Source organism: Drosophila mojavensis, unplaced genomic scaffold (assembly GCF_018153725.1).
Source record: "Drosophila mojavensis isolate 15081-1352.22 unplaced genomic scaffold, ASM1815372v1 contig_136, whole genome shotgun sequence".
Lineage (NCBI taxonomy): Eukaryota > Metazoa > Arthropoda > Insecta > Diptera > Drosophilidae > Drosophila > Drosophila mojavensis.
This window is the reverse complement of record NW_025318667.1, coordinates 24989803-25017588: the sequence shown is the minus strand read 5'-3', so window position 1 is coordinate 25017588 and position 27786 is coordinate 24989803. Positions and strand designations below refer to the sequence as shown.

At 36.6% G+C, this 27786-nt stretch overlaps 3 protein-coding genes across 46 annotated transcripts in view; all 3 read left to right on the top strand.

The window, feature by feature from the left end:
• The first annotated feature begins 1796 nt into the window (after positions 1-1796).
• On the top strand, positions 1797-4730 carry LOC6584651 (serine protease gd). Its single transcript, XM_002010259.3, has 5 exons — positions 1797-2057; positions 2122-2272; positions 2341-2512; positions 2568-3140; positions 4079-4730. Exons 1-5 carry the CDS (start codon positions 1812-1814, stop codon positions 4590-4592), a joined length of 1656 nt encoding a protein of 551 aa, XP_002010295.2. The 5' UTR covers positions 1797-1811; the 3' UTR covers positions 4593-4730.
• A 90-nt stretch (positions 4731-4820) lies between these two features.
• On the top strand, positions 4821-5875 carry LOC6584650 (protein twisted gastrulation). The gene has a single exon (XM_002010258.4). It carries the CDS (start codon positions 5039-5041, stop codon positions 5762-5764), a length of 726 nt encoding a protein of 241 aa, XP_002010294.1. The 5' UTR covers positions 4821-5038; the 3' UTR covers positions 5765-5875.
• A 5000-nt stretch (positions 5876-10875) lies between these two features.
• The window catches only part of LOC6584647 (voltage-dependent calcium channel type A subunit alpha-1), a 64243-nt gene continuing 47332 nt past the window's right edge, over positions 10876-27786 (top strand). For 5 of the 44 annotated variants that reach the window (XM_044011492.1, XM_044011491.1, XM_044011494.1 and 2 more), the window contains exons 1-12: positions 10972-11296; positions 14917-15094; positions 15237-15555; positions 16661-16800; positions 20475-20575; positions 21014-21169; positions 21248-21468; positions 21542-21645; positions 23689-23804; positions 24857-24916; positions 24993-25097; positions 27570-27767. In XM_044011492.1, the coding sequence (XP_043867427.1) occupies positions 15337-15555; positions 16661-16800; positions 20475-20575; positions 21014-21169; positions 21248-21468; positions 21542-21645; positions 23689-23804; positions 24857-24916; positions 24993-25097; positions 27570-27767 (1420 nt within the window). In that variant the 5' untranslated portion in view covers positions 10972-11296; positions 14917-15094; positions 15237-15336. The other 39 variants (XM_044011490.1, XM_044011498.1, XM_044011497.1 and 36 more) reach the window with 27 other exon arrangements.

The following is a 27786-nucleotide window of genomic DNA, read 5'->3' as shown; positions in this document are numbered from 1 at the left end:
GGCATATTAGGGTGGCTCAAACTATGTGAACTGCTAAAAGTTTACCTTATGAATATTTATAATTATATTTCATATATTCCCTTTACTCAGTTTAAGTTTCTGATACTAAGGCATATTGGAGAAAAATATGTATTTATTATTAAATATGTCTGTGAATACTATTGGAATTACTATTGATACTATATTGAACTTTAGGTGAATTTTTAAAGAGCTGTAAATCGGTTGAAAATTGTCTAAGATGAAAGTTAAATATATAATAAATATTGCATATAAAAAATATGTTGATAAAAAATATAATAAATGAGGAATTATAGGTATTGGTTCTTAAAAAATTGGTACGATCATTTATATAACCATAACAATTAGTTACTGGAGTTTATATTAAATCACAATAAAATTAAATATAAATTAATTATTGTTGATGAAAATGTTAATAAAATATTGGGTAGTCTAAAAAGTTTTTTCGTATTTTGCCAATAGATGTCGTTGGCGTCGTATATCTCCAGTGCTACCAATCACATTGTGTACACATTGTGGTGTTCGATTGGTAGCACTTTAAGCTTCGATTGCCAAAAAAAAAAAAAATGTAATTCAAAGAATTTGAAAAAAGTTACAGCTGTTCAAAAATGAGTGAAAATAAAGAAGAAATTCGCTATATTTTGAAATTTTTGTATAAAAAAGGGAAGAATGCCACGCAAGCCACTAATGAAATTTGTGATGTTTACGGTGACGATGCTCTATCAGTTCGTGTAGCACAACAATGGTTCGCACGCTTCCGTTCAGGAAATTTCGATGTGAAAGATGCACCTCGCTCTGGTCGACCAATCTTTGAAAAAGTCGATGAAATTATGGAAAGGATTGACCAAGACCGTCACATAAGCAGCCATGACATCGCAAATGAACTAAACATTCATCATCAAACGGTTCTGAACCATTTAGAAAAGGCTGGCTACAAAAAAAAGCTCGATGTATGGATACCACATGAATTGTCTGTGAAAAATTTATTGGACAGAATTAACATTTGCGATTCTTTGCTGAAACGAAATGAAATCGAACCATTTCTGAAGAGAATGGTAACAGGAGACGAAAAATGGATCAAATACGACAATAATGTGCGAAAAAGATCATGGTGCAAGAGTGGTGAAGCTCAACAAATGGTCGCAAAGCCAGGATTGACGGCTCGAAAGGTAATGCTGTGTGTTTGGTGGGATTGGAAAGGAATAATCCACTATGAGCTGCTTCAGCCTGGTCAAACGATTGATTCGACACTTTACTGTGGACAACTGATGAGATTGAAGCAAGCAATCGAAAAAAAACGGCCAGAACTGATCAACAGAAAGGGCATCGTATTCCATCAGGACAACGCCAGACCACACACATCTTTGATGACCCGGCAAACACTGAGAGAGCTTGACTGGGAAGCAGTTTTTCAAAGAGAAACCACGAAAGTTTTACACGAATGGAATTATGTCTCTAGTGGAAAAATGGCAAAAGGTGGTCGACCAAAATGGTGCATATTTGATTTAATAAAGTTTATTATAAATATTTAAAAATATGATTTGAAGTTTCATTACAAATACGAAAAGACTTTTTAGACTACCCAATATTATAAACTATCGATATTGGGTCCTCTTAAAGAACTTTTTATTTATTTATTTGGGAACTTATATAATGTCGAAATAACTCTATAGAACCTATCACAATTTTCGTCAAATTGAAACCGAATGCGCATTCAATGTAATGCAATATTGAGCCACCCTAATGCATATGGAAGCGCTGGTGCAAATGTGTGTGTGTGCACGAACAGCGAGATGCGAGAGACGAATGATAAATACGAACAGGTGAAGATGAGAATGCAGTTCACTACAATTCTGCTGATATGCATCGAGCAATTTACTAAGGCTCTGGCCCAGGGCATGCCAGTGAGTCCATGTCCGAAGGTCTTTCAATACCGATTCGATGGCAGCGAGTGGTTCGGTCTGGCAGCCATACGAAATCCGGACGTCCAGGCGCTACAGATCCGCATAACGCTCTCCATGCGCGGCAAGCCAACCACGGTGGGTGCTTCAAGACCGAGCAATCGAACGCTGTCGACTCGGACTCAGTTTGCTCTGCTTTCAGAATTACCTGGGCGAAATCGAGTTGCTGACTCGGGGCAGGTTTACGAGCAATGCGCCGGTGCTCTACAAGATCCGCTTTCCCAAACATCACTTTCCACCCAAGCTGGTGCTCATCTCGGTCAACAATCAGGTCATCTGCTTTGGATCTGCCGGTAAATTGGATTCGAGATTTTCGTCTCTCTACATATTGTGTGGGATAACATTTGCATTCCATTTATAGATCACAGCATCTTTATGACTCAGATTCAATTGGAGCACACGCGAAAGCTAACCTTTATAGCCGATAATAACTCATCGGGCCTTACGATGTCGCCGTCAGTCGAGGGAGAATTTGGCCTGGAGTCCTCCGGACATCCGAAGCAGCCCACTCAGCCGTCCACTCAGTTCAAGAAGTATGCATTGGGCGTGTGCTCCGCTACGTATATATGTGTCCCTATGTCATTGCAGGAAGCCATTCCATGCGCCGGGCGAGGTCTGCGGCAGGGTTGATAAGGCCCTCGACTTTCGCTTGCCCAGGCGAAGGCAGCGCAAGATGATCTCCGCTCCCTCAACTCCAGCCGCTCCTCGCTTCGCAGCCGAGCCGGCCGGACAGCTGCCAGTTTTTGACTCGGACTACGACGAAGATGAGTCGCCCGAGGATGAGGACGATGCCATCGTGCTCGTGGACGGCCAAGGCACTGCGACGGGCAATACGATGTTGCCATCACTAACGCGCGGCGCTTGGCCTTGGCTGGCGGCGATATACGTCAACAATCTCACGTCCCTCAATTACCAGTGCGGCGGCACGCTCGTCTCGGCCCGAGTCGTCATCAGCTCGGCCCACTGCTTCCAGATGTTCAATCAGCGCTACACGGCCAACGAGGTGCTCGTCTTTCTCGGCAGGCACAACCTGAAGAACTGGAACGAGGATGGCTCCCTGGCAGCGCCCGTCGACGGCATCTATATACACTCCGACTACAACGGGCAGTTGAGCAACTACGACGCGGACATTGCTGTCATTCTGCTCAAGAATGAAGTTCGGTATGTAGCGGAATCTCTTTTCTCCCTCTTTCTCTCTCTCACTGCCTCTCTCTACTCTGTCCTCACTGGAAGAATTTACTTTAGCCAGCTGTCGGGTGGGGAGTATTCGACTAGAATATACCCTATGCTTCTTCTGTACATGCACCCACATAAAGAACTCAAGCTGTGCTTCCTAATCCTACAGCTCCCCTACTCTGATAGATGTAGTTGACTTCAGCTCTGGAATTTTCGATTGCCGATTGTATATTAAATTTCATTTGAAAATGTTAAATGACAAGCGGGAAGGTATTCGAAATGTCCAATACTGCATGTATTGGAAGAAAATGAGAGAATAATAGTTTTGTTAAAGTATTCGTTTTTGTGTATGAACGCTGAGATCTCGTAAGCCACAAAAGCTAGAGACTTGAAATGTGGAATGTATACTCGTATGTACTACAAGACAATCGACGTTTTTTTCGATAACTCATAAATGGTTAGCTTGAATTTTTATTCCAACATAAATTTAATACTGTTGGCGCTGTAGATCCAAAGATTTGATCACTGAGAGATCATAGGTTTAGGATATTACGTCCTTACCTCAAAGTTGTAAAAAACATTAATAATATTAGACTCCTGATCTTTGGCAAACGCACCCATATAATGTTAATATGCCTCTTGGAATGATGAATGATGAAAATTCAATTGATGCAGCATTCATTTAAGAGTGAATTGGATACCTTTAATTCATCTACTGTGCATGTTCTAAGGTTAATTAATAATTGACATACGAGATGAGTTTATATTGGAATAATTAGCGGGGACTACCAGATGGAGCCAGATGGACATATATGTGTCCACTAAATCCTTTATGTCTATTCCATCCTCGCATTCTGTTGCCTGATTACAGAAATCTAATATTATAATATAACATAATAAACAATATAATTTCTTCGTTTCAGCTTTAATACATTCATACAGCCCGTCTGCCTATGGTCGGGTTCTAGCAAAATGGAGTATATCGTGGGCGAGCATGGCATTGTGATTGGCTGGAGCTTCGACAGGAGCAGAAATGCGACGGCGATCTCGAAGAGTCCGTCATCCGCAGCTGAAGCGAAGTTTATACCGATTGTGGTAAAGGCGCCAATAGTTTCCAATGCGGACTGCTTCAAGGCGAACGAGCACTTTCGCAGTCTCTCGTCGAATCGCACGTTCTGTGCGGGATTCCTGCTGGATGGCCAGCGGGGCGGTGGACGCAGGGAGCGCAGAGAGAGGCGCGGAGCTGGTACGGGCATCTCTGGTGCCGGCCTGATGATACTCAGGAACAATCGCTGGATGCTGCGCGGCACCGTCTCGGCTGCTCTGCCCAGCGACAAGAATCTGAGCAGCGATTCAGCTCAGTGCTGTACTACTCAATATATCATTTATGCCGACGTCGCAAAGTTTATTGATTGGATAATGGCTTTTATTATTTAATTCATGATGTGTGCTAGTGTGTGTGCATGTGCGTGTATGTGTGTGTGTGTGTGTGTGTGTGTGTGCGTGTCTTTGCAATGTAATGTATGCCCGATTCAAATGGCAAATTCAATTTGAATTAAATAACTGCTGTGATAACCCCTGATAGACGCAACGCTACCAGAGCTACCTCTACCGCCCTGCGGTGGGTTCGCAACGATCCCTTCTTACCTAGTGCAACAGATCCTTGGCTTAACTTGTTTTAAATTGCTTTTATGACCAGCTAGCTAATCCGCTACCTAGCAAAGCCACAGCCCGTGGCCACACCGTCCCTGCCCCTGGCCCTGGCCCTGTCCGTGCCCCTACCTGCCCCTGATTAGGTCAGGTGTGCGAACGGGCCGATATATAGCCGAGTCGCCATATCCAACATTGCATCATTGTGCGTTTGAGCCTCGATTGCTGCAGTTATGCTGAAGCTGGTGTTAATAATAATTGGATTCGGTTCGACGGTGGTCGCCAACGACGACGGCTGCAACGAAATGGTCTGCGGCTCGGTAGTGTCCAAGTGCCTGCTCACCCAGAGCTGTCAGTGCAAGCTGAACGATTGCCACTGCTGCAAGGATTGCTTGAACTGCTTGGGCGAGCTGTATACGGAGTGCTGTGGCTGCTTGGACATGTGCCCGAAGCACAAGGACGTGTCGGCCGCGATGACGCTGCGCTCGGAGATTGGCGATGTGGACGGTGTGCCCGAGCTCTTTGATACACTGACCGCGGAGGACGATGACCAATGGTCGACCATACGCATACCAATGCGCGTCGGCTTCAAGCAGCGCATGGAGGACGAGTCCAATCTGATCAGCCTGCCCCGGCACAGCCGGCCGGCGGACACCGTCAACTGCACCGTCATCTATGTCAACTCGTGCATCCGATCGAACAAGTGCAAGCAGCAGTGCGAGAGCATGGGCGCCAACAGCTATCGCTGGTTCCACGACGGCTGCTGCGAGTGCGTGGGCGCCCACTGCCTGAACTACGGCATCAACGAGAGCCGCTGCAGCTCCTGTCCGGAGCAGGATCTGCTCACTGCGGATGCGGCCAGCTCCGACGCCGACCAGGATCTGGAGCGCATATTTGGCTTTGAAGATGACGCGCCCAACGACATGTGGGACTATGTGGAGGACGAGGAAATGGATTAAATTACCCCCAGCTGCTGCTCTATAAACTTTATGCTCTATGCTCTATTCACCTACACTGTCCAACAAATTGTACATAGTCGAATAAACCACCCATTTTTTTTTTTGTCTGTATATTGTATGTGTGTTTATTTTGTGGAAAATTGAAATGAATTTTAACTTTGTGAATCGGTTAGCAATATGTGAATTTCGGCATGCTGTTCAGGGCATTCCTTTGACGGTACAGAAAAATTAGCTGTAAATGTATGAAGAAGACATCACAGACGACAATAAGTCATATATTATGGACATTTTATAGGCATTATTGTAGATCCTATATAGCTCAATTAGCCTGTTGCCGGTACTCCTGAATGTTTGTGAAAAAATACTGTTTGGATGAAGACTTACACACTTGGTATCCCAGGAGCCATCATAAGTTTGGCTTTTGGAGGCAGCGGAATACCAGCGATAGAGTAAGATAGACACAGCAGAGTCTCACTCTCTGAGTGAGATAGAGATAGCTGTTGCTAATAAGTAGCAAAGGAGAGCCTGCTGCTGTAGTGTAGGCATGTGCGTATGAGAAAGAGGTAAGTAGGTGTTGCTGTAAGTAGGCCCAGGTATTACTGATAGAAAGAGAGAGAGTATAGAGTATGCGAGTGAGTTTGCGTGTTGGAAAACACTTAATGAAAGTGAGACAGAGATTGATGTTCATGTACGTAGGTTCGGGTGCTGCTGAGAGAGAGGGAGAGGTAGAGACAGAGAGATAGAGGGAGCAGACTCTGCTGCTGCAACAGAACTGTTGGCATGACAGAGTGAGAAAGAGGTAGCTGTTGTTGTAAGTAAGCCTGGGCATTGCTGATAGAGAGAGAGAGAGAAAGAGAAAGAGAGAAAGAGAAAAAGAGTGAGCGAGAGAGAGAGAAAGAAACAGAGAAAGAGTATAGAGAGAGTTACAGTAGTACTGTTGAGAGATTGTAAATGGCTGTTGCGGAGGCATTATCCGAGGGAGTGTGAGTGTTGACAAACACTTGATGAGAGAGTGAGACAGAGAGTGCTGCTGAAAGAGAGAGTAAGGGATAGAGAGTGGAAAGATGTGAAAGGATGGGAGAGAGAGAGAGAGGTAGAGAGAGAGAGAGGCAGCAGACTCTGCAGCTGCAACAGAAATCTTACCATGGCAGAGTGAGAAAGAGGTAGCTGTTGCTGTAGAGAGATAGAGATAGAGAGAGAAAGAGAGAGAGAGAGAGAAAGAGAGTAGTGCTTCTGAGTATCCGAGTGAGTTTGCGTGTTGGCAAACAATTGATGAAGCTGAGAGAGTGAGACAGATTGCTGTTGATGTACGTAGGCCCGGGTGCTGCTGAAAGGGAGAGTGAGAGATGGAGAGAGGGAGGATGTGAGAGGGCGGAAGAGAGTGTGAGAGGGAGAGGTAAGAGAGAGAGGCAGCAGAACTGTTGGCATGACAGAGTAAGAGAGAGGTAGCTATTGCTGTAAGTAGGCTCGGGCATTGCTGATGGAGAGAGCAAGAGAGAGAGAGAGGGAGATGGAGAGAGTAGTGCTCCTAAGTTATCCGAGTGAGTTTGCGTGTTGGCAAACTCCTTTATCCTCGAGCCCTTTGGCTGAGAGTGGGCGGGAGGAGAGCAATAGCTATTTGGTCCGTTCGGGCAGGGCCAGTTTGACGTAGAGGAGCAACTAAATTAGTAAGTAATCCATAATTATAACTAACATATAAATGCCGAATCTTGAAACTTTCGCTTTGACAACTTGTCAGGCTGTCCTTCCTTTTATCGTCTGGCTTTAATTAAAGCTTCAGCTTAAGTCTTACACTCGGGGCACATCAAATAAGTAGCACAAGCATTTCCAGACAGACACTAACTAATTAATGCGCATATGCTCGATGCTATCGAGCACGTCATCCTCCTCGCATCATCACCATCATCTGTTCGCTATTGTCATCATCAAAGTGAGCTACGTAGATGCGCAAGTCTCTGTCGATGTGTGTGTGTGTGTGTGGGGCTTAGGCAAGTCAGCTTGCCTTGCTGTACAGGTGGCAGGGCATCAGTTGGGCCCGAAAGGTGCCCGGGAATGCATCCAGCTTCGGTCGTGTTTCAGATGTGTGGCTCGAATCGATGCCAGATGCAGATCGTGCCAGTGCCTAAATAGGAGATACATCAATCCAGTCCAGTTCAAAATATTCTGAAGCTCAACGGAAAGGTTTTTGCTAGTGCAGTGCATTGTGCGTGTGGTTATTATCGAGAAATGTTTCGGATACTCAAGCGTTGATCTCCGGAAGGGGCTTTCTCTATAAGAGACAGTAAGCTCTTTCGTTGTCGTGCTGTGCTCTAATGTCTAATTAGCTTTGGGGTGTGTGCTTTTTTTTTTTTTTGTTTTTGTTTTTTTTTTTGTTTAACTGTCAGGATGCTGGGTGGAGTGGGTGCCCGACGCGGTAGGGTCTCATCCCCGATGGGACGCTTGGCAAGCGCAAATACGTTCAGTCTGGATGACAACATTGCCATCATTGGCGATGGCGTCACCAGGGGCGGCACTCCGCCGGGCTCGCACCCTTTTGGCAAGCGTCGACGACCCCTAACAGCCGCTGGGCCGGACAGTTGTGCACCATTTCAAGCGCGTCTCAACTTGGGCGACATTATGTAAGTTATATCCATTTTGAATACATTCCGGACTCTACTCGAATCTCATATATTATGGAGGTCTCTAAAACAAATCGGTCTAAAATCTGTTATTATAGATTTTGATCGCATCGAATCGAGCGTTATTACGGATATTAGCCGAATCGAACCAGAGACCTCCATTAAATTCTTAACTTTAGCTTGAAGATTATGTAATTTAAATATCGTATAATATCGTATGATTATCATTCGTAAATATATATCGTATACTTACTACTACTTTTTTAGATTATTATATAAAATAAATATTGGTTACGATAAGTGCTGAGTTTAAAGTTGATCAACGCTCGGGCTTCAATTAAAAAAAAAAAGGGAAAAAAGTATCACATACAAAAAAAAAAAATAAATAAATAAAATAAATTACCCAGAGCTGCTTAAAAATATTCGAAAATGTATATTTGTGCTTTGAAACAATAATCATGCTAAAGCTAAAAAAAAAAAACATGATTAGATAGTAAAACTAAAATCAAAGTTTTCGACAGTGAATGGATAGCTAAAGTAAAATAGAGTAGTTGAAAAAAAAAATTCTGAAAAGATGATTTGAAATGAAATAAAATTAGATTTTGAATATAGCAATATAAGAATTAAGAAGGACCTCTCAAAAACATTTCCGATTTTTTAACTATTTTATTTATTTATTAATTTTTTTTTTTATTTATTATTATTATTATTCTTTATAAGACTTAGTGCTTACGCTGGATTTTTCAATCCCAATATGCGACGTCCATTATATTAAATATTATAAATATGAATATGGAGACATCTTTAAATAGATAAATCTTTAAATTTTCCAAGCATAGTTTCGAGCATATGTCAAAGAACATTTAAATTGCTCTACTTGACCAGGTGTTTGTCCATTATATTGGGTAGTCTAAAAAGTTTTTTCGTATTTTGCCAATAGATGTCGTTGGCGTCGTATATCTCCAGTGCTACCAATCACATTGTGTACACATTGTGGTGTTCGATTGGTAGCACTTTAAGCTTCGATTGCCAAAAAAAAAAAATGTAATTCAAAGAATTTGAAAAAAGTTACAGCTGTTCAAAAATGAGTGAAAATAAAGAAGAAATTCGCTATATTTTGAAATTTTTGTATAAAAAAGGGAAGAATGCCACGCAAGCCACTAATGAAATTTGTGATGTTTACGGTGACGATGCTCTATCAGTTCGTGTAGCACAACAATGGTTCGCACGCTTCCGTTCAGGAAATTTCGATGTGAAAGATGCACCTCGCTCTGGTCGACCAATCTTTGAAAAAGTCGATGAAATTATGGAAAGGATTGACCAAGACCGTCACATAAGCAGCCATGACATCGCAAATGAACTAAACATTCATCATCAAACGGTTCTGAACCATTTAGAAAAGGCTGGCTACAAAAAAAAGCTCGATGTATGGATACCACATGAATTGTCTGTGAAAAATTTATTGGACAGAATTAACATTTGCGATTCTTTGCTGAAACGAAATGAAATCGAACCATTTCTGAAGAGAATGGTAACAGGAGACGAAAAATGGATCAAATACGACAATAATGTGCGAAAAAGATCATGGTGCAAGAGTGGTGAAGCTCAACAAATGGTCGCAAAGCCAGGATTGACGGCTCGAAAGGTAATGCTGTGTGTTTGGTGGGATTGGAAAGGAATAATCCACTATGAGCTGCTTCAGCCTGGTCAAACGATTGATTCGACACTTTACTGTGGACAACTGATGAGATTGAAGCAAGCAATCGAAAAAAAACGGCCAGAACTGATCAACAGAAAGGGCATCGTATTCCATCAGGACAACGCCAGACCACACACATCTTTGATGACCCGGCAAACACTGAGAGAGCTTGGCTGGGAAGTTTTAATGCATCCACCATATAGCCCTGACCTTGCACCTTCGGACTACCATTTATTTCGGTCAATGCAGAACTCCCTTAACGGAGTAAAGTTGGCTTCAAGAGAAGCCTGTGAAAATCACTTGAAGCAGTTTTTCAAAGAGAAACCACGAAAGTTTTACACGAATGGAATTATGTCTCTAGTGGAAAAATGGCAAAAGGTGGTCGACCAAAATGGTGCATATTTGATTTAATAAAGTTTATTATAAATATTTAAAAATATGATTTGAAGTTTCATTACAAATACGAAAAGACTTTTTAGACTACCCAATACTTAAGCGTTTACTGTACCGTGTTTAAGCTTGGAAATTGGCAATTTGAATTGAGGGCATTCCTACTGCTAAGATCCTTTTCGGTTTTTGGCAAATTGCCAAACTGCGCCAATTAAATAAATCGTGTAGCTTACGCGCTTTGCCAATAGATGGCGCCTATGTAGAAGCAGCCCTGCCAGTTGAATAAATCGATAAGCGACCAGCAAGCATAATTGCCAACCAGCTGTCAGCATGCATTGTTTTTTTCCTTGGTTTTTTGTTGTTTTTTTTTTCGGTTTCGTCTGGTGTTTAGGGAGACCCTAAATTTGTGTGCCGCACGAACGAATGGTGGATGAAAGCATCATGCGAAAGCTTAAAGCTCCGCGTCAATGTCATATGAGCAATAGAATAGGCACTATTGAGCATTGCTCTCAGATGGAAAGAACGCACAGCTATAGTAACGGCTCATATATGCATCTCTTTTGCGCGCACGCCGTGCCGCAGACAGCGTCTTGGTTACATCAAGTGATGTGCAGTTTATTTGCGGCGGCAGTGCCTGCAAGTTCCGTCTGAAGCTTTTTTTATGTTCGATCCAAAGCGCAGGACTGTTTGGTTAGCTGCCTGTGCGTGTAGTTGTCGTGTGTGTGCCTCTGGCCTGTGCCAGTGTATGTGTTTGTGTGTGTAATGTGTAAAGTGTAACACAAAGTCTTCATCGACTTGCGTTTGTCAAGTTTTTTCGTCCAACTGGTGAGACAAAGTCGGTAACTGGTCCGGAAAACATAGCGGTTTTTGTTTTTTATTTTTATAAACGGCAATCGAGCCTAGTTAACGTTCTCCAGCTGCATTTCTAGTGAAAGATAAATGTATAAAGCAAAATTTGTTGGCCATTTCATTTAATTGGGGCTAAAATACTCGACTTTTCGTGGTGGCATATAGTCACAAAAAAAAAGAAGAAAAAAACGAAAGAAAAAAAAATCGGGTCGAGTGGTGAATATAAAGTTAGAAAAAGTTCAACCGAATAATTGCGAAATTGAAATTAAAATGGAAGCCATGAAATATACTTATATTTAGATATATATATATATGTGTGTGTATGTGAACATATATGTATGTATATGTAATTGAAGTGAAATCAACGAAGAAGTGAATCCAAAGAAAATCATGCATTAATAATATTCGCTCGCCGCCCATTAAACAGTTCACAACCGCATCAAACATACAAACACACACACACACACATGTACACAATTCCAGCACCTGCTATTCTGTATAGCCATGGACATAGCCATAGATATAGCCATATCCCTTGCCGAACATCTTGTTCAACAATGTTTGTCGCGCATTGCTCAGTTGGCTGTAATTGTTGAGTTGTCGCTAACATTTACAGTTAAATAGCCTCAATATACGCACTTGACGTACATATTTATATATAGCTATACTTGTGTATGTGCATACATACCTACATACATATGTACGTACATCGAGTTACAAATGCGGCTGTGAATGCGACAGTATGTGCGCTCATTTCAATGTGTGTGCGTGCGTGCCAGCTTGCGTGTCTGTGTGCGTGCGTGCGTGTGCGTGCATGTGTGTGTGTGTTTGTGTGTGTGAATTGAGCTTGGGATTGGGTCAGCGGGTTGGTAGCACAACGGGTGGAATGTTGCGTGGGTGGTAACGGCGTCAGAGCTAGCGTCAGCGACAGCGACAGTTTTTGACAACGCCAAGTGAATTTTTGTTTCTGTTTCGGTTACAGCGGTTTTTATGTTGTGACGTGTATGTGTCGCAAGGTGAATGAATTGTATTTAGCACCAGCGCAGCAGCAGCAGCAGAGGCAGCAGCAGCAGCAGAAGGAGCAGAAGCGGCAACAGCAGAAGGAGTAGCATCATCTGCAGCAGCAGCAAATTATTTACGTTTATTACATGTATATGTGTGTACATGTGTGTTTGTCTCTCTAAAATGGCTATAACCTATTTATATACATACACATATACACACACACATACAAATGTCAATATGTTAAGAAGAAGCAGAAGTACAAGAGTTGAGGCTACTTTTTGTTGTTCATTTTTTTTAGTGCCCTCGGGAATGAAAATGGTATTTTGTGTGCTAATGGGATTTGTACAGGCATTACAAACATACATATGTTTACGTATGTGTGTATGTGTGTATGTGTGTATGTATATACCATTATGTATATACATAGGTGCATTGAATGAAAACAAAATTCGTTAGCATTTTCTGAGCTGAGTGTAACAATGTTACTTTACATATGTATGTAAATGTAATGTATGTATACGACATGCATTTACACTAGACAACAGGGTTCTGCTTGTGCCAAATAATAATAAATACTTTTTGCTAGCGAAATCGCAACGAAAGCGCAAATTGGCACCGTTACGTCTTTACAAGCATATGCATGTATGTATGTGTGTACATATGTATGTGTGTGTGTGTGTGCATTGCTGGAGCTGTTTGTGTTTATTTTGTTTTGTGGGCTTAAGTTGTTCTCTCAGTTCTATTCTGTTCGGTTCCCTTCAGTTCAGTTCTGTTATTTTTTTTTGCCATTTCATGTTTTTCCGTTTGCCATCCGAAACACACACAAACAGAGTAGATAGCACGATGACGTCACTAAACTACATTTATTTTGCATTTGTTAACAGAGAATTAGCTATTTTTAGCCGTACAATTCATACATGGCTAATTTAAGCCTGTTAGTTTCAATTATATATGTGTGCATACATAATATGATATTCTAGCCCAAATGATTGCGCTTTATTCAATTTGTTCATAAATATTTGAAATGCAAATGCTTTCGCTGGCGAGTCGAGGCGAAAAGAAAACGAAGTCTACTTTTCAGCGCTGGAGTGTGATGTCAAAAGTATCTCAGTTTATTAATAATTTGATACCATGCAACGTTGACTTTTTCTTCTTCTTCTTCGTGTTCGTAAATATTTAAATTTTTAATCGTCCGTCATAAATAGTAAATAATGTGTGCTTTCTTCTACACACGCATGCCTTATGTATGCCATTAGTAAATTCCCGACCAGTATTGGAAATTGGAAATTTGATGGCATTTCATTTGTTGTTAGGGGTGTACGTGTGTGTATGAACAACTGTTGTTAATTATAGAATTCATCTCTAACCAAGCCGAGGAGCGAGCTGCTGCTGCTTAACCAAGTTCTTCGTGTTCTCAGCAGCGCAGCGCTGTCACAGATATTTCTTTCTCTCTCTCTCTCTCGCTCGCTCGCTTTCTTATTTACCATTCCACTCAATTCACCACAGCGTGTTGAACTTTTTCATGACCACACTTACGTATGTATGTACGTATGTATGTATGCGTGTGCCAGTGCCAGTGCCTGTGTATGTTTGTGTTTGTATGTATGGGTATGCAAGTGCCGAACGTTTCATCCCCTAACTTTTCATTCATATCGTGCTCCAGTAATAAAATGTTATACTGATAGCCTCAACTCTATTTACATACATACATACGAAATTATAAAGTGAGCGACAAAACAAATGGAAAAACAAGTGAAATGTTTTCATATTATGAATTGATTTCATATTGCTGTTAACTGTGTTTCATTTTATTATATTTACATTACATTTATATACATACATACATGCATATTATATACATACATAGATGTGCGCGTGGCATGTGTATACTCGTGTCAAGTGACACACATGCAGACATACATACATGTATTCATACATACATATGTACAAATGCATGGCAGCGTGCATATGCATGCATAGCTGCATGCATGCATATGTTTTAGTGTATGTGTGTGTGTATTTCGATAGGTCATGAACTGAATTGACCCGAACAAAAACAAAACCATTTCGCAGCGCGACAAGCTCATTAGTTTTAGTGATTTCCTTAAATAATAAATCGCATAAATAAAATATGAAATATGTAAGTGTTAAATGAAATGAAATGAAATGTGTTAAAAAAAAAGAAGAGAAAACAAAATAAGAAAACCCGCTCGAATAACTGTTCATAAAACCAAATGAAATCAAAGTCTAATCAATTCCATGTATCTCTTGATCAATTAGCATTTTGTGCAATAATATAGAATAATACAATTCATAATTGTTAAAAAGAAGCTGGAAGCAAAAAGCAATAAGTAATTAGAAATAAATTGTGAACAAAGGAAACTGAAGAGTGAAATGCGCCTTGATATTATTGAATATATTTACATATATACATAAATATACATATAGAGTTTTATATATATACATACATACATATACTTGTATACATATATTTAAATATATATTTGTATATGTATATCTGCTTATGTATATATGCTCATGTGTATATGTATATGTGTACATATTGTATATAAATCGCACTACCCATCCAGCCGGCCATTGCGAAATCATTGTACAGCCTTTGGCTACCCAACTAAATGTCCGGTTGCCACATTTGTGCCATGCGGACGGCGTGTCACATCCGACAAATGCGTATTGTTGTTCATCTTGTGTAATATAATTATGGCCGAGCGGTCGTTACAAAAGTATCAAAAATTGGATATAGTGACGGTATGTATAATCATTATCTTTTGAAGTCTAATTTCGATTAAGATCTAATTATATATATATATATTTCGATAATATACGTTTTGTATCATTTTCTTTATCTTTTATTTCTATTAATAACATTAACAATTGATTCCAATTGTAGGTTGGAAGCAGCTCAGGAAGCAGTGCTAGCAGGGCATCAACAGGACTCCTTAGGCGGGGGGCACTTGGGTCGAAAGGGAGCCCATCGCTTAGCTGATAGAATGGGTGGCCCGAAAAAAGAGGAAAACCCACCAGGTGGTGGTCCGACGTCATTGTTTATCCTAACCGAGGATAACCCAATTAGAAAGTACACACGATTCATCATTGAATGGCCGCCCTTTGAGTACGCTGTGTTATTGACAATCATAGCCAACTGTGTTGTGTTGGCATTAGAAGAGCATTTGCCAGAGGGCGACAAGACAGTATTGGCTCAAAAATTGGTAAGCTATATATACACATAAAAATAAATATTAATACTAACAATGATTATGATAATCATCATCGTTATAAAAACATTTATATTTTTAATCAAATATTTATTTATTACATTTCGATCTGGGTAATATCCATGTCCATGTAGTGTATGTAGCCGTGTCCGCCTGTCCGTCCGTAGGAACGCACAGATCTCGTAAACCACAAAAGCTAGAAATTTGAAATTTCATATTTATAGTCGTGTATGCCATACGTAGTACAAGAGCAATTTTTTTTTTTTCGATAACTCATTCCATAGTTTGACATAAATGTCAACGACTTAGTTTTTTGCTTTGTGAATGCAAATTTTGGATAGCCCCACATTGGAAAAAAATCGGATTTGAAATATTCAGTATACTAAACTCGTTAGTTTTGTCAGATACCCTAATTGGAATATTATTATCTGTATGTTGTATATAAATAGTTCCTCTTAAGAGGATTTATTCAGCAAATAAGTTTTCATAACGCAGTCCAAGCGCAGCCCTGCGTCAGCTGCCTCTGCATGTATTTGTATGCATGCGTGCAAAAAGGGCGCATAATTTGGGATGGTAATAATGCTTAATATTTGAAAGTAATATTTATTTGAAATATATTTATTATTTTTGAAGCTCGTTTCTAATTCAGACTCATTCGTTAATTCATATATTTAATATAATCTTTACTTGCTTTGACTTCATTTTGAAATTGCGTTTTCAGCTTTTAGGGTCATTTAAGTAAGAATATTGCAGTCGGGCGTATCGATTATATATAGATTTACTAAGTTTGCAACGTCCCCCATATATAGTTTGATATATCCGCTCGGGATTTGTTTCAAAATGCAAATCGATTTTCGATTTACCACGCCCTTAATGGGCGGATTGTCAAAATCCTGAAACTTTATAACTCGAAGGTATAAAATATCAAGCCAATATACTCATTTCACACTCATTTCATAAAGAAAAGGAACATAATTGTATATAAATATTATATATAATAAAAAGAACATAAAACATTTAAATAAATCTAATTTAATTATTTAAATATTTTGTATTTCATAGATTAATATCAAATGTAATTTCATTTCCCCATTTCTAGGAAAAAACGGAGGCCTATTTTTTATGCATTTTCTGTGTAGAAGCATCGCTCAAGATCCTTGCCTTAGGGCTTGTTCTGCATAAACACTCCTATCTCAGGAATATTTGGAACATCATGGATTTTTTCGTTGTAGTGACGGGGTAAATATGTAATTTAATTAATAACCAGAAAAGGAGCAAATGAACCATATATTTCTTAAATAATTATTATTTTCGATTGCGGGCAATACAAATGCAACTATTTTATTCAGTTTTTGTCATCATTTTATTTATAATGTATTTCCTCAGTTGCTCTTTAATAATTATTGAAATCATATTGAAACAATGGATAAACGATTTTGTGCATATTACTTAGTGTTAAGTACCAGGATCTACAGATATCATTATGATAACTGTTCAAATTGAGCGGATTAGGTTCAGATATAAATTATATCTTGATTTAGTTTGATTTTTATATTTTATGTGCATTGAGAGAGAGAGAGAGAGAGAGAGAGAGAGAGAGAGAGAGAGAGAGAGAGAGAGAGAGAGAGAGAGAGATAGAGAACTAAAAGTTATAAAAGAGACAACATAGTTAAAAAAATATACTTATATATATAACCAAACTATTTTTAAGTATAATCTAATGGTGAAATGAATATGTATATCCGAGCTACACTGTAGAGAAAAGAAAAGTTCTCTCTGCTCTCTCACTCCTAGCTACTATACTATGCAGCTTTATGGCATTTGGTTAATTTATTTGTTGTTCACATATATATATGTATATACCGACTTCTATATGGCAACTCGAATGCCGAACAGTGCCATGACGATATTTGCCGAGGCCAATATTGATGTTGACCTACGCATGTTGCGTTCGTTTCGTGTTTTACGGCCGCTGAAACTTGTATCCCGAATACCAAGTAAGAGACAATTCGCTGCCGAATTTATAGATTTCATTTAACAAAAAAAAAAAAAAATAATAATAATAAAATAAAATAAAAGATTCCTTAGGCCAGTTCAGTTCTAACTATATATGTCATTTACTTATGTTGGTTATTATGTACATTCAATTAGAGCCATAGAAAATTTAGGGGCTAGTTAACAAAATCTATTCATATATCTATTTAAACACTACATATGTATTGGTTCCTTGGAGTATTTAGAGATTTAGTAGAAGCTCCAGGGTGCCAATTAAGCATACTCAATAGAAAATGTGTGTATCTCATTGGTTCATAGCTTAGTTAGTTAAAAATGAATAGCATTTATGACTGTATAGTTAAGTTGCCCAAGTTTCTAAACGCTTGCCCAATGAATACTGATGAATTAATGCTCAGCAGATTTTTGCTACATACACTGTAGTACATAATTAAATTTTATAGCTTCCTACATGTCTTTAATCTAAACATATGTTAAATATGTTACGATACGAATCAAATTTATCCTTGGTCGATAACCCTAAAGAAAAAACAAGTTCTTAACTCTCATTTTCTTACATTTCTTTAATCTATAGATCACTTATATCAATTTTAATATTGAGAATCTGTTTGGTTGAAGAACCATAAAAGAAGAACAAGTTCTTAAAAAAGTTTCAGTATATATCAACATTGTACAACATTTGCATTGTACAATTTGCATTCTCGTCAACTCACGTTTCGTTAATTGATAGATCAGTATTGTTTGATCGAGGAACTCTAAATAGGAAAAGATCGTGATATAGATGTAAAATGTACTATATATTTCAAATTCCTTATTTTGGCATATTACATCAATCTAAAGAATCATATCTACAGATATGTCTCAAAGTTGAATTTCATTGGAAGATCCCTTCGAAACCGCAAATAACTTGTGGGATTTAGGTAGTTTCATATGGATTCCAGAAGTAAAATTTCTCTATTATTATCTCTATTCAAATCACAAATCAAATTCTTCATCTTTTAGAGCATTTTTCAGTAAGAATTTATGGATACTTAATTGATAAACATTTCATTTACCGACTGGGTATTTACAAAGAACTGCTAATTTGTGTTCCTCAGCTGAGCTAATGATGTTGTATATAAATATATACATATAGTATATGGTTTTATAGTTAAATGTTATAGTCTTAGCTAATCATTTTCATAAACTGGCATATGCAGTTGGTAATTCATTTTCTTACAATCAGATTCGTAAGGGTTTAGCATAAAAGTGGAAATTACACAGGCTAACAAGTTTAAGTTAGCCAAAATAGTTTTTTGTTCTGCTCAATCTGAGTCTTAAACCGTTTAGGTTTCAGGTATTGTAATATGTACATAAAATAACATTGTTGGCATCTGAAAACACTAATCACCTTTCAAAAAGCTGAAAAGTTGTTATTCTATCATTCTATGATAAATGGTTCTAAAACAGTCACAATGATTAAATCTCTTAAATATAAAACTAATTTTAAATGTATTAGAAAATCATAAAATAGTTGTCTACTGTCTACTGATTCGGTGTCCGTACAATAAAAAACTATTGAAAACAAACGTAGTTCTATTTTTGGTTACTTAATTTTGTTGGCCTGTGTTAGGATATACGACATTAATATAATATCCTAATAATAATAATAATAATTTAATAAATATTTGCTCAAAATATAGCTATATAATTAACGGAATGATATACGAACAATGTACGTCTTATACTATATACTAATATACTATATACATATAGCATTATGTTTGGTTTTCTCTGAGATCAGGTTGATAACATTAATATTGGTAATATTAATATTTACAATATTAACAAAATAAATTTAAATATAAACTCTGTGCGTAAAGCTCCCAATTTTGGATGTAGACTACTTGAAATTTGCCTCTCGTTAGAGGAGACGCAAATATACGAGCTCAAAGTTTAAAGAGATCTATCGAGTAGCACACGAATACTTAATACAATATAGCATATGAGAAAACGTGTCTAATTAAAGATTTATTCATTCTCTTTACTCTAAATAAAAAGTGGGTACTAGATAAAAAGTATATATATGTACATTTTAGATATAGGATTCACATACATAGATGTGAGCAAAAATATTTTTTTTTTTTTTTTTTTTTACATTATTATTTATTGAACTTATATTACAAGAAGTTTTGGTTTTACGAAGTTGAGAAAATAAATACATAGTCTATAAAACTTCTATATAAAAATATCTGTTTATGTATCGAAAGTCAGTTTAAGTCACGCTACAGATATTACTTGAATTTTTGTTATTAAAAAATGAATCTATGAATATTTAGCTATAAACTTACCTAGAAGAGCCTATTGGAACTACTAGACAAAAATTATAGCTTCTTAATATATAATATTTATTTCTTTTTTATTTATTGATAAAGTGAAGAAATCAAACAATTATAAAGATATAAGAAATAACATAATTTTAACTAATTTGTAGAAAAAAAAAATTATAATGAAAAAGATTTCAGTAGTTGTTAGATATATATGTATGTGTGTACATATGTATATATCACATATAAGAATATACATATCTATGTACAATCGATGTATATGAACAAGTGAAATCATTCAATTAAATTTTAATTTATTTTCATATATACATAAATATTTTGTATTTATTTACTTTCATCATATTTATTTGCCATTCAGAAGCTATGTATAAAATTGTTTATGTTGATTAGTTATCGTAGCACAATTGAATGTCCCATTTGATAACACTTTAAATATAATTGTGATCTACCCGTCTACCCCTGTATCCATCTACCCATTCCTTTTCCAACTACCCCTCCCACACCCACTATAATGAATTCATTGGAATATTGCTAATGAAATGCTCGCTTCGATCGCTTAACGTCTGCTAACAGATTCATGACACAGTACCCACAAATGGGGCCCGAGGTAGATCTAAGAACACTTAGAGCCATTCGTGTGCTACGGCCCTTAAAATTAGTGTCTGGAATTCCTAGTGAGTAGTCATACAATTTGTTCATTTTACTTTATATAATTATTAACATACTAAATAAATATGTAGTACATAGAATACCATACGGCCTAGCGTATGGTAATAGATATTACAAAAGAAAAATATATGTAGAAAAACATTTTCTTTTTTAATGAATTTTCCTTGCATGCTCAAATAAAGTTCAGTTTTTGCATAGAGTAAATGTATTCGTAATATAATTCTTAGTGCTCTTCTACTTACATACATATATATATATATATATATATATATATATATATATGGATGAGCAGTAGTAGCTTGAGCAAATGTATTTTAATTGCATTGCTCTCTTTTATACAATTTTACTAATACAATTTGTCTTTTTCCAAAAACTCCTCGTCTGTGACGCCCATGACGACCATGCCCATTTTGGAACAACTACCAATAATGTCTAATATCTAGGTTTACAAGTAGTTTTAAAATCTATAATCAAGGCGATGGCACCTTTACTGCAAATCGGACTCTTGGTGTTGTTTGCAATCGTAATATTTGCAATCATTGGACTCGAGTTTTATTCGGGCGCACTGCATAAGACTTGTTATAGCTTAGAAGATCCAAGTAATATAATCAGTGTCCATATGCTCTCCATTTATTGGGGATTGCCAGAGTGATATATTTCTCGCTTCATTCTTCCAGACAAACTAGTGAAGGAAGGTGAATCGGAGACACCCTGCAACACAGATAACACCACAGAGAAAGCGGGTGGTTCCTATGTGTGTAATATTACGACGAGTATGTGTCTGGAGAAGTGGGATGGACCAAATTCAGGCATAACAAGCTTTGATAATATTGGCTTCGCCATGTTGACGGTATTCCAGTGTATTACAATGGAGGGCTGGACGGCAATACTATATTGGGTAAGAATAAGGATAAAAAGATGCGATATATATATACTGTATATGTTTGTTTTCTTTATTACCTTTTCTACAGACCAACGACGCATTAGGTTCATCATTTAATTGGATATATTTCGTGCCTCTTATAGTTATAGGCTCATTTTTTATGCTCAACTTAGTTCTTGGTGTCTTGAGTGGGTAAGTTGGCCTTGAACTTGTCTTTGAGTACCAACACACAGTCTTCTGCCACAGTTTGTGTTTAAGTTGTTTTTTGATTTGATCTCTGAGTTCAAAATATATGTATGTATAAAGATCAATTTGAGAAAATTGAAGAATTTCTCTCTGAACTTCTCTTCAGAACCTCTGCTATTGAGTAAAGAAGCTCATCAACTATGTCGATTCGAAGAATTGGATATATCAATCTTCGAATATCACTCGACTCAATATCAATGTTGTGTATATTGTACAAAATACTCCATAGTTGTACAAAATATAGTCGATAATCCCAAAGTGTACATATTGTACATAGTGACTGAATATATTGAAAATATTTGATGTAATTGAAAATGTCAAAACATACATCGAACGAATTACAAACATCAAATCTAATGATCTTTACTTGTAAATCTCTATATGTACACATATATATATATTTATTATTATTTTCTTTTATTTTTTCTTTATTGTTTTGAGTTTTGTGTTGTTTTGTGTTAATAAAATACTTTTGTTTGTTTTGAAAATTCAGAGAGTTTTCAAACGAGAGAAACCGCGTCGAGCGTCGCATGGAATTTCAGAAATGCCGTTTTCGCGCCATGTTTCAAACAGCAATGGTCTCATATCTTGATTGGATAACGCAAGCAGGTTTTTAAATTGCAATTTAGCCAAATGCCATAACTATTCGTATAATCACAAAATTGGCCAATTCTGTCATATCCTTAGACTATTCGAATCTCAGCAAGAGATGCGCCCAACCTGTACCTCCTTCAACTTAGAAACGTTAATAAACCAACCAAATCCTCTCTACATATATATAAACATATATATATATATACGTACAAGAATATCTTATATAATATATAAAAACTAGGCAAATACAACAACAAATACAACTACAACAACAAATACAATGAGTTAACCAATTAATACGATAGCTAAAAACCAATTAAAACCGCAAGCAAATTAATTCCTTTCGGCAACAATATCATCTTTTGCTCTTCTCAACTAGCTACAACAACATATACTATATACTATCTATATATATATATTATAAATCTGTCGCTAATTGAGATAATGCAATAAAACTTTTATACGAAATGCTGTTTGGTCCTACCACCCGAAAGTCCCCATATATGTTACATATACTAGAACAGAACCCAGTTCGTATTACATGCTACATAATCAACTAATTCAATGCAAATTTTAGCTAATACAAACATACGTTAATCCCCACTTAACTAACTAACTAACTAACTAACTATACAACTATATATCTAGTTAAACCCCAACTTCAATATATACATATATTTACTCAACAAGCATACAAGGTACTTCCACACCAGTTTGTTATGCCAATAGCAATTGTTCTTATCGTCTACTATAGTATTATATATAAACAATCCCGTATTTAACAAACAATATCGACAATATCGAATTGCTGCTCTGCTATGGTTAGAGAAACGAGTTCAGATTGTTCAAGTTCTCACCCACATATATTAACTTATCTATAGATAGATAGATAGATATATATCTACTCGTCGTGTACTTCATCATGCTGTACTCTGGCTCAAAGCTCAAAGAGGATCTGCGTCACATTTGTTTATGTTCTTTTCGATGATATTTACATAGAAGCAAGCATGATGTATGTCTGCTATGGACCCACGACACAATGGCATTCACATACTCAACTCCTATCTCGGGTATAATTTGAAACTGCTAAAGAGTTATGCACAGTATGCTACCAATACTTAATTGTTCTATCTTCATCTCCCCATTGACTCTATTTATGCTCTACTTCTGTTTGTTCTACTTAAACTACTACTATTCTCATTGTCTGTACATCACACTCAATATGTATTTAAGTTTATTTTTATTTGAATGTACACAAACACTTCAATACAAACAAATATTTTGAAAAGGTAACAAAATGTGAAAATTGTTTTTTTGTAATGCAATATATCATATTTGTTCATTGGATCGTTCCTGTTTTCGGTTCATCATATTCTATTTAATTATTTTTTGTAGTGAATTCGCAAAAGAACGAGAAAAAGTAGAAAATAGACAAGAATTTCTTAAACTTAGAAGGCAGCAGCAACTAGAAAGAGAATTAAACGGCTATGTTGAATGGATTTGTAAAGCTGGTATAGTATTTACCCCTTTCTTTTGTAATGTTTATCAAAAAATATATATCTATATCTTTCTCTCTATATACTATATTATCCGACTCCTCTTAACGCCAAACACACCAGACACCAATGCATACACATACACTCATACCTTTAAAAATACTAAACTAATAAATGTACCATATGGAAATAAGTCACGAAAAGAAGGCGGAAGTATCCGACTAGGAAATACCCTAAGTACTTCTTACACCGTCACTATACTGTTTAGCTATTGTATAACTTTGGCTTTAAAAATAACTGTTAAATGTCTATAATTACCGAAAGCCTAATAAAATCTATATCAAATTGGTTATTTTTTAAATAGGGTATCTAAAATATGAAATAAGCACAAGCTCTGTATTAAGCATAGTAAAGAACATCATAAATATAAGCTTTAAAAGTTTTCAGATCAAAAGATCTACTTATCGATCTACGTATTGATTTTTATCGATAATTATAATAAGCTGGTCCATTCTATATGACGCTCTGTAAATAATGCTAAACTTATTTTTAAATTCAAGGATTTGCAAATGAGAGGAAGAAGAGCTCATACGAAGGCTCTTTGGCTCAGTGAAATCAGTATACATTTATCATGTAGCTTGAGCTAATAGAGCTGAGCTCTTCGCTTGGGTATTTTCAAGTCGGGTTTGATGGATATTACAGAGATTCTGACTTGCTTTCATAATTAATACAAAACTCCACTTAAAACACTATCTAGTTCTCCCATAAATATATACAAACAAAAATCTAAAGAGCTCAAACATCAAACTGATTTACCGACACAAACACAGTTAGTAATATACTTCACATTTACTCACAACACAAATAAACCTATGTATATGCTCAAATAAATAAGTAAGACGTAAGCTATATGCTATACATCCACCCGAGCTTCATCAATTCATATTCACATACATATGTTAATCCTGCTTGTTAAAAAAAAAGATGAAAAATCTAAGTCGCAAATCGTTTTTTCGTGCATGCCATGAACATTTGACAATCCGTTTATCGTTACGATATAATTGCAGAGGAAGTTATATTAGCCGAAGAACGAACAACAGAGGAGGAGAAAATGCATATTATGGAAGGTAGGTTGATCTCTCAGCTTTATCGAATATGTGGTATTCGAAATTTCAATATATCTTGTTTGGTTTTGTTTTGTAGCCCGCAGGCGAAATGCAGCTAAACGGAAAAAGCTGAAAAGCTTAGGAAAGTCAAAGTCAACAGACACTGAAGAAGAAGAAGCCGAAGAGGATTACGGCGATGATGGTAAGAATTGTATTAGACAGCATAGATCCTAAGACCTATTCAAAACATAACAGAAACTTAAATATTTGAAGAAGAACTTTCGAAAGAATCTATTTAGGTGGTTATTTACCTAATAACTCGGCTAATAGCTGCTATCAATGGCTGATCTATGCATACGCGAATATCGTAAATACATCTATTTTAATATGAAATTAAAAACACATAAGACTTTGGACGTCGGACGAATCCGACTGCAAATGAATTCAATTAGCGAATTTACCATACCAAATCCATTTCGATAGATATGTTAACGAATATATAAATATATTCTCTCGATCGATCGGAATAACTCGCAAACTCTGTAAGATTTAGATCTTTAGGCAGCTGTACGATATGTGGTCCGATTCGATAGATTTGAATATGTGTGAATCGTAAATATATAAATATTCAAGAAAAATTTTTATTCATGGAATCGGAAATATTGAAGTCCTCAAAAGTGATATTTAGGATTAAATTGAAAAAGCGAAAGAGGACATGATTTCAAATGAAACAAATTCTTTCTGCATGCAAAGTTATATTTACACGAAACATTTAGATGGAAATTTCTTCATATTGTTTTTTTTTTTTTTTTTTTGTTGTTGAGTAAATTCTCTCAAATTCCGAAGATTTATGGGCGGTTTTTGTTTAGACCTCGATCTGAGTGAATATCTGTGAAATGTCTTAATTAAGTTATTATGTTTCAAAATAAGTTCTTTTAAATCGAATTAATTTACGTTTTTCATTTTCTCTTAATTTGAATTTGTGAATTTGAACAAAACGAAATTCTATATTGATATGTACATTCAAAATGTGTAAGTAAACTACTAATTCGATCAATAACCTGATTTCTTGTACAACTCAATATCATTCTCACAACAACATGCATTCGGTAGCCATATCAATGTATTGAGCATTTTCAGTATATCAGTAAATGTATGTACATACACACATTGTACTAAATCTATAACCATGTCGGGGATGTTTTACATGCACATCTCTCATGTCGATATCATCTATGCTAGGCTCATAGTCTATAATGGTTGTACGTACTTATGTATATGTATTTATCGTCTCCTAAGCGACAATTCAATTCTTTATGAATTCGAAATTGAAACTACTATTGCACTTGTTTATGCATTCTCATCGATTATAAGGCACCTTAACTATGCTACGGCCCCAAAGATATGTATAGTCGTATAATTAAATATATATCTTTATTTTTGTTTGTATCCAAGCACTTGCATATTATTAATCAGGAATCTCCAGAGATTCGAATACATAATGAAAATGGGTTTATTCTAGCTATATTGAGTATCAAAATCGATAGAGCTCCAGAAGGATATGAACAGATCGACTTTTCCTAATGGATAACACTAAAACATCATTTAATTTTATTTTATTTATGTTATATATATTTCTAGGATATTGCCTTGAGCATTTCTTAGTCACAACTTTTTTCTATTTTTGTTTGTTTTTTGTTTTTATTATTATTATTATTTTTTAATTAATTTTTGTTCCTTAAGGTATCAAGTCAAGTTTTATAAATATACGTTATAGATCAGATACATCAAAGGATTTAACTTATGATATTTTTTCTGGCTCATTCTTGTCAAATGAACTGAAGGCCTCTAATGAAACAGTAAAATACCAAAAGGATAATATGAAAACTAGAAACTTGTGCAATAATGAAACAGACTAGAGAAACTATTTGGTGAAAATAATAATAAATATTAAATTTACAATATTATATGGGTATAGATCATATAGGTATAGATATTATTTCTTAATATTCATTGAATGTCTGCAGTAGAATCCGGCTATAATTACTCCGGTTATAGCGTCCGTACGGCGATTGCAACGAATTCTGGTACCCAGACAAACTTATATGAGCAAACTTATACAGTTATAACATCTTCTGAGTATTATAAGGGTTTCTTGAGCGTCGTAATAATCGGACTCTACTGTATTTGCATTCATACATATATATGTATACAGATATACATATTTCCTTCTCTCAATAGGTCTATAGCTGTCACAGAAAGTATGATTGAAGTTAATATTAAAAGTTAAACGTTTGTCACCCGATATTTTATAGTCTGCAAAGTCCACGATGCGACGCATCAGACTCGCTGATTTGTTATAGTCGTATTCAAAATCGAACATATCATGTATGTGTGCTATCATACTCGTAGATATCTGTGCTTGTAGTTGCATCTCGTTTAGCGTATAGATAGAGATATCGAGTTTGTATATACTTACTAACTAGTACCAATAACAACAACAAATCCAACAACTACCACGACTAAATCACAACGTACTCATACGCAGGATACACAAAAACTTGTTTGTGTGGCAATAATCGAAACACTTAAGCAATAAGACTATATAGACTATGTACATAGATCGATTAGCCGATGCGGCCTTACTGATCATGCGTCAATGTACTCTTGACAGGTTATCTAAAAACTCGTTCGAAACCCCAAGGCAGCTGTACAGGATTTTGGCGAGCCGAGAAAAGGTTCCGTTTCTGGATACGGCACACAGTGAAGACGCAGTGGTTCTATTGGTTCGTGATAGTGCTCGTCTTTCTCAACACTGTTTGCGTCGCTGTCGAGCACTACGGACAGCCGACATTCCTCACGGAGTTTCTGTGTAAGTAATTTGCATCGAT